Consider the following 8,401-nt stretch of genomic DNA (forward strand, 5'->3'; position numbering starts at 1 on the left):
ACAAGAAGTCACGTGTCTGAATTCCTTCTGCAAACGTAGCTCAACACACTCCACAGGAAGCTGTGATGAGGGGCTGTTCGTTACATACGTACATCCCCTTCTTTGTCAATAGTTTCAGAAGCTGAGCAACAGCTCAACTAAAAATGAGAACTGATAATATGCTCTTTTTTCTCTGAACTCCTACCTTCACCTTACAAACACATCACTGCATTTAAAAAAGATTGTAAAAATCAAACATGTTTTTTATTCCAAGCAAACTTCTTTCAGCTTTTTAAAAAGATAATCTTACTGGAGATAATTTAATTATCCAAACAATAATAAATGACAAATGTTTTTCATGTATTACATTCAGAAAATGTGAAAGCCATTTACTGTATCAGTAAAAATAATGTTTCAATGCTAACATGTTTGGATGAACTACGGCTAGCCCGCGGAACGTCTCAGCGCCGAATAGCATGTGCCACGTTCCAGAGAATTCAGTCAAATGACTCGGTTCCACAGAGTAAAACAAGGTCTCCTAGAGGCTCTTGACATCCACTCAAAGAATATCCCCGTCAAATTACAGCCCCAGAATTAACGGAGGAGTAGTCATTTGAAAAGTGGCCCCGTTCATGTGTCAATGATTGGGTACCACCAACCGTCGCAATATTTGACTCACAAATAAATGAGAAAACGACTTAGAAAGTGCAGAAAAAATCAAATTGTGCGAAGAATAATCGTAATCTACGTTGAATTACCTTTGAAACGATAAATCACATGACTATGTTCCCATAAATGACCGGAAATGGGGGTGGGCCCCGGGCCCCATTTCAAAAAAAGGACCCCGAGCATCTCATCATATTCATTCATAGAGTATTCATATCAAACTGCATTGAGATCTAACAAGAACTAAAGGAGGAGTGGTCATTTGTAAAATGGGCCTCATTTATATATTGGTATGTGCCAATGATTCAGTACCACCAACTGTCGTAATATTCAAATAAATGAGAAATCAACTCATTTTCTCTTCTTTTGGGGCCCCCCTGGGCCACAAATCACAAATCGGGCTCAGAGCGTTGATGCGTACACATCCATAGATTATAGCTACCAAATTTCAGCCCGATCCGCTCACGAATAACAGAAGAGTAGTGATTTTAACTATTGGCGTTTTGAGTCCGGTACCTGGCCTACGCATCACTCTACCTGCTCCCAAGAGAGAACGCCTATTAAACGAGTGCGAGAGAGCGTGCACGAGCCCAGTTTTCCTCGTGCACAGCTCTGTTTACAAGTTGGTGTCGGCATCGCTCATACAAGCTTCAATAAATGGTTGAAACTGTAGCTCTGTTAAGGTGCGTTCACACCCAACGCACGGTAGCGACTACAGTCACTTAAATCGCCCGTGATGAGTCGCTTGAACATCGTGGTGCTTTTTGGTCACTTCATCGCTCCAGTGACGTGATGACCAGGGAACAGTGTGTGTGTGTGTGTGTGTGTGTGTGTGTGTGTGTTGACAGAGGAGAGAAGGTTGATCACTTCTTCTCCGGCCGTATCATAGACAGTGTAGCTTTTACGGTTTAAATGATCAACTTACTAATATAATCAAGAAGAAAACAGCTTTAATTTTGCCCCGTGAAATTCAAGAGGTCCTGGCTGCAGACCTCCACTGTAGCGGGTGGGAGGGGCTACTGCCTCAGCTCTAGACAGTGACGGGCGGGGGAGTTGTCGCTTGAAGTCGCTTAAAAAGTTCAAATTTTTCAACTTTGTGAGACTAGGTCGGGCTTGAAGAGTCGCTCAAATCACGTCGCTTGAGGGGCGATAACTTGACATCGCTTCATTTATATTGATTTGAATGTAATCTCGTCGCTTCAGTCCCGTTCCCTGTGAACGCACCTTTAGTGCGCAGCAAGCGACAACTAGCTGGGAACGAGCACGGATGTCAGAATCAGGGGTTCCCAATCCTTTTTGTTCCGTGTACCCCCTTTTCATAAGTACACTCTCCAATATTTCATATATGCTTTTTCATTTGAGGAACAGCGGGCTCTCCTAAACCTATAAATGCATCTTGAACATTTGTTCCTTAACACTTAATCTACAAAATAAATGAGTGTAATTTAATGTAAAAATGTATTTATTTTTTTAAACAACCAATGCAGGTTTTATGTAATTACTTCAATTGTAACAAAATGTGGCTTCCAATGTAAAATGTAGCCAATTATTTTCTCCTATTGTCAAAAGTGATAAAATGGCGTCTACAGGATAAAATAATCCTGTTTCAATAAATTACAAGAAAAAAAAAAATATATATGCATTATTAGCAACAGCACTGTTAATTTGTCACAAAAAATAGCCTTAACAGGAACTAGGTACATTTACTAATTACTTTTAAATTAATTGTTAAATCTTTCCAAGTACCCCCTGGAATGTGCTTCTGTACCCCTCGGGTGTGCATACCCCTGTTTGGGAACCACTAGATCAGGGGTTCTCAACTGGTCTCACCCTGGGACCCACATTTTGCCACAGTCATTGACCCACGTTTTTTTTTTTTTTTTAGAATTCAAGCAACCAAATTTTGTTTTTCAAAAATAGCTGTTTTATAATTTTTTTACATATATAATATTTTTTAAAGCATAAATCTATATATTTTCCTGTGCAACTTGTATTTCACAGCATGCCTGTCAAAAGAAAAGATTCTTTAAAAATATGACAAAACCACCATGAGAGACAAATAGATATTAATCCATTTATGACCAGATTTCAACGACCCACTCAGTACAGGCCCGCGACCCTTTTGGGTCCTGACCCACCAGTTGAGAATCACTGGTCTAGATGATCCACCTGGAATTGGAAGCCAAAAAAACATCCTCCACAATACCGTTAACCTACTCCAGACAGGTTACCATGGTGATTTAACAGCGGTGTAGTACAGGACACACAGAATAAAGAGGAAATCAGCTTTATTGTATTCAGGCTTTTAGAGTCAGATTTATTTAAACACGTCGTTTGTGTCACTTCAGCAGTTTCAGTTTAAACCCGTGACCTCGATGTGAACGTTGTTACAACAGCACTGAGACACAAGTACACACCACACGTTGTGGTTTAAAATTGAGCAACACGTAGCTTCAGCCCAACCAGAGAAACGTCCACTTTGTCACAAAAATGTGTGTATTTGTTTGATTTTTTAATTAAAGAATTCCAACAATGACCTAACAATAAAAAAGATAACCTGTTGATACATGCTGTCTCTGTGTATCCACATGAGTAGGGAGTGAAGGAGACGATGGTGTCTATGAGGTTTCTGTAGTCTTTGCTTTGGAGGTTAAACGCTGCTTCATCTGCAGCTTCTCCTCTAACTTTTGTTTCTGCACTGCTTTATAAACCTGAAAAACAAACACAGATACATATTAAAAACTATTCAGCAGCAAGTTTAAATAAAGTTTCCAATACTATCCACCTTATTCCAGGAGCTGCTACTTCCTGAATGTGAGTGCAAACTTCAGAGGCTTTGATAAAGTTAGATATCACACTTCTGTGAAACTTTAGTTTCTGGATTTCACAATAAGAGTCCTCAATACAGCACACAGAACACTTTGGGGGCCGTTTGCTAACGCAGGGTTTCTCAATTTTATGGGTCGCAAGACATGGGTAGGGGTCCCCAGATGCCTTCAAGAATCTAATTTTTTATTTTTTTTTTTTTAAACAAATTTAGTTTATTTTAACTTTTTTTTTTTTTGCAACGCCACCAAACTTTTTTATATTTTAATCTATTTTCATCTCTTTTTCTTGCCATATTTTTGCTCCTTTTAATGTATTTTTGCTACATTACTCATTTCTGACACTTCATCACATTTCAATGACTTTTCTGCACATTTTTTCCACTTTCAGGACATTTTGGGCACTTATGTCACAAATGTTGACCCATTATTGTCACTTTTAACCTCTTTTCACCATATTTCATGATTATTTTAGCCAATTTAACCACATTCACCATTTATCATGCCCATTGTTTGCCAGTTTAAACTAATTGTTCCAGTATTGACACTTTAAACTCCTTATTTTAACCACTTTTTTGTCTGTTTTTGGCCACTCTAATTTGCAACTTTGAACCAATTTCTGTGGTTTTTAAAATTCTATTTCACCACCATTTTTTGTGACTTTTAACCCCATTTTATTTGTGATTAAAACAAGCATTTACATCTTTAAGACGACTATATACTATGTACCAAATAATAATAAACTTTCTTACAAGCTTGTCACTGTGTTTTGGATTCTTTTCTTACCCTCCTACAGAATTCTTTCTTGGCTAACCAGCGGCGTGAGACTCGTCTGTAATACAGCGGTGGGAAGGTGTAGGTGATTCCCAGTTGCTCGCACACTTTTTCAAAGGCGCCGTAGCGAACCAGCCGCAGTTTTTTTAAGATCTTTTTCCTTCGGTCGATGGCCATGAGCATCCGCCTCTTATTCGCTTTGTCCTAGAGTTAAATAACAGAAATTTTTTTTGAAGGATTTTAATGTAGAAAAGACATTTCAAACCTAAAAACCAGTGCATCAACTCAAATACAGGAACTTTAATAAATAAAATGGTACAAAGGAAGTCTCAAATGTTTGAGAATCAAAGATGAGTTACATATTTAAACATTACAACTCTCAACTAAATGAAAATGAAAATAAAAAGTACTTGTGTTATGGCTGTAAAAAGGTGAAAAATATGATTTTTCACTCACTTTGTGATGTTTTAGTAAATGTTCCTGAAAGTTCCGGATTCTTGCAGTCAAGATAGCAACTGAAAAACAAAAACAAAAAATATTGAACTCAAGACAAACAAAGGCCCACTTGTTTAAAATGTGTTAATCTAGATTCAAACTATCTGGATTTTGAAATCCCTTCTTTTACGATCCAGGATCAAATGGATCTGGATCAGACTGATCCAGATCAAACCTTTAAAGATGACAAAATCTGAATAATGAGTGTTTTAAATTAGACAGAATATCACACTGTGTGTAAAATAATGTGGTAGATAGCTAGCATGGGGTCACTCAAAGGGTAATTATTTGAAAAAAAGAGAAAAAAAGAAAAAAGAAATATCTTTAATAATATAATATATTATCTTTTTACCAGCCAGACCAGATCTGCCCCATAAAAAAAAAAAAAAAATACAGTTTATTCAAAATGTTTCAAAATTCAACCTTGAAACACCGAACATTTAGCATTTTTCTTCTTCTGTGGTATTTTGCTACAAAGCAGAATGTAAAGCCTGATTCAAGGTTCTGCGTAAAAGCGACGCCTTGACGCGTAGTCAGCGACTGTCAGCTGACTGTCTTTTCCAGTCACATCATGTTTCACCGTTTAGCGCAACGATACCAGAGTTGTTTCTACAGTGGATTGAGTCACAGAGAAAACCAAGACGGACTAATAAAAGTTTTATTATTTCCTTTCATGGATTCAGCACGCGAAACACCGCCAAATGGAGTCAATCACAAACAAAAGGTGTGTTTTTACTGTTATTATCACTACTACTGCCTTGTGTCTGTACCTACAGTGTGTGTGTGTGTGTGTGTGTGTGTTTCATTAACAGTAAACAATGACCAACATGCTGTAGAGGCTGATAGAGGAGCAGACATGACGTTATGTTTAAAATGATCTTTACAGCGCTGTCCAGCTCCAACTCCCCACTTCCCGGGGCCGTGGACCAGGTTACCTCGCTGCTCTCTCTCTGCTCTATGGGGGGTCGGGGTCCCCTCGCCCCCAGCGTGACTGTTGACCGGAGCAGTCGACAGTCCACTCGATACACTTTTATACTTTATGAATTACATATGTTTATAATGAAAAATATGGTGCACGTTTTGAAACCGTTGTTTCAATGTTTGTGTCCAACAAAACACACATGATTAGGTACAGTTGGTCAGTAATAATCCAGAAATAAATGACATTTTAAGATGCTTAAAAAACATAAAATATATTTTTCTGTGATTGGGGAATTAACAAGAGCTTTTTGATGCTTATTTATAACAACAGCTTTTGAGAGGATTCTTTTAATTCTACCTCATCAGTCTGTAGTGTGAACTAGTTGATGATTTAAACTGTATGCTATGAAAACCAGTTGAAAAACTATCAATAAATAAATGTATACAGTATCTACTGCATGATTAATGTCATTCATTTCAGTGGTTCACAACTGGTCGCACCTTGGGACCCAAATTTTACCACGGTCATTAAATCGTGACCCAGTTTTTTTTTAAAGAATTCAACCAACCACATTAATTCTTTCTAAGATAGCTGTTGAAAACACAATCTTTTTTTTATACATAAATATATATATATTTTCCTGTGTAACATGCATTTCACAGCATGCCTGTCAAAGGAAAAGTTTATTTCAAAATAAAAGCCAAGTCCAACATCAGAGACACTAAGTATTAATTTATTTTTAACCAGCTTAATTTATTTGACCAGTTTGTTTAATTTAAATCACATTTTGTTCCTGAATCCAACACATCAGAATAATCTGGATTTTTTTGCTTCATTAATCCAAATCCTCCTAAAAACCTTTGAACAACACAAACTAAGACTGGATTACATGATCTAATCTGACCTCACAATCCCATTTTAGTTGTGAATGACACATTTTCAATATTTGATTCAATCCATTATCTAAAATCTGATCAGATTACACCTTTTGAACAACTGGGTCAAAGAGAATCGTCCTGGTATTTAGAGCTAAGACACATACCTCGAACCTCCACTGAGTTTCTGTCATTTTCATCACGCTGAACTTTGGCAATCAGCTGCTCCGTTTTCAGCTTCAGCTTCTCTGACTGACAGAATTACAACCAATGAGATTACAGCACACACACAAATGTATTTAAACTGTTTCATTTTTAATCATTAAACAGGGAATAATGACGTTACGGTCTGTTACTCACGTGACTCGCTAATTCTAGAGAGAGAAGTCGCTTCACCACGTCATCAGTTCTGCTCTCAGAGAAAAAAACAAAAAAACACATATTATTAATCTGACAGTTTAAATATATCAATAACTGTTTTTAGTGCACGTGATCGCGTACGTTTGAGCGAGAGGCACGGCAGCGTAATCCATCATCAGCATCGTTGGAGGAAGATCACTGAGCTGACTTTCAGGTTCTGGAAATAAACAATTGGTTTAAAATGTGTTAGAATTGGAAAAAAAAAAAACAAACGTGTTTTTCTCATAATAACAGTTTCTCATGACTTACCCGTCGGCTTTTTCTTTGGAGCTCGGGCGTAGTGTCTCACTTGCGGTTGTGGAAGAGTAAAGCTTCCGACAACTGAGGAAAAACATGGAAAATCTAGTTTACATGTGTGTGTAGCAGATCAGATCACAGATTTTAGGCGGGAAAATGAGCAATTTCAACATGAATGCGGCCGAGTTACAACTTTTACATATAAATTATAACTAAAGAATGTAAGGCAATGACAATGTCCAAGCAATAAATGACATGATATTCTCATTTAAATTTGATTGATTTTATGACCAATTTTTTTTCTTAATTTGGAGAAATCATGTTAAATATTTTAAGAATAAAATGCAGGACTTTTTGAAAAAAATTAAGATTTCAAAACAAATTGTGATATAAAATGCAGTCAGGTAATAATTCATGTTTTTTCTGTCATTTTAATTTGTCATTAGGGCCGACTTGGATGCTCTAAAGGACCGGATTCGGCCCCCGAGCCTCAAATTTGACAGTGGTGGTCTAAATCTAATGTTTTCTTTTTTTTTTTTGAATAAACACAAATTGGTTGGATTAATATTGGGTAAAATTGAAAAGGCATTTAAAAGGCAATGTCAAAATACACTCGTCTTTCCAATAATTTTAACGAGTGACGTCACACCCAATTCGTGTGTTTCCGTCATTTATCGGAAATCTGCATTTATTTTGTGCTACGTTAGCACAGCAAAGCAGTTTAGACAAAAACAGAACACTCCATCTCTAACTGTAATTAAAATGCTCTAATACAGCTGTTTTAAAGACTGTGAGTGGAACAAACCTGCAGTTTTGGAGCCGTTTCTTTCACCCTGACCGAGTCTGAGCGTCGGTATAGCGGAGCTGCACGTCCATCGTTTCACAGACATAGCAGAGCTCTCCCGCAAAACACAGGCCCTAACAACGGCCCGCAGGCCAATGTTTGCCAACATTTTTGCGATTTTATAGGAAGATAACAGATAAATGTGATATAAGAGATGGAAATGTAACAGTTTAGCCACACTCGACCCCTAATGGAGACTCGCCATTTTGGCTAGGCTAAACTAGCTGATCGGAGGGGAGGAGAAATAAACCAGGCTTACACAGAGGATCACAGAAAACATCGATGGTACAAATCGACCAGGCAAAAAAAAAAAAAAAAAAAAAAAAAAAAAAAAAACCAAACAAATCATTGTTTTGCCTTTTGC

General features: G+C 37.3%; 1 protein-coding gene across 1 annotated transcript; it reads right to left on the reverse strand.

The window, feature by feature from the left end:
* Positions 1-2,932: 2,932 nt before the first annotated feature.
* On the reverse strand, positions 2,933-8,281 carry mrps15 (mitochondrial ribosomal protein S15). Its single transcript, XM_028471165.1, has 8 exons — positions 7,999-8,281; positions 7,206-7,277; positions 7,038-7,113; positions 6,897-6,945; positions 6,704-6,788; positions 4,701-4,759; positions 4,257-4,448; positions 2,933-3,356 (listed from the first exon to the last, which is right to left on the reverse strand). Exons 1-8 carry the CDS (start codon positions 8,144-8,146, stop codon positions 3,264-3,266), a joined length of 774 nt encoding a protein of 257 aa, XP_028326966.1. The 5' UTR covers positions 8,147-8,281; the 3' UTR covers positions 2,933-3,263.
* Between the last annotated feature and the right edge of the window lie 120 nt (positions 8,282-8,401).

The sequence above is a fragment of the Gouania willdenowi genome, chromosome 16 (assembly GCF_900634775.1).
Source record: "Gouania willdenowi chromosome 16, fGouWil2.1, whole genome shotgun sequence".
Lineage (NCBI taxonomy): Eukaryota > Metazoa > Chordata > Actinopteri > Blenniiformes > Gobiesocidae > Gouania > Gouania willdenowi.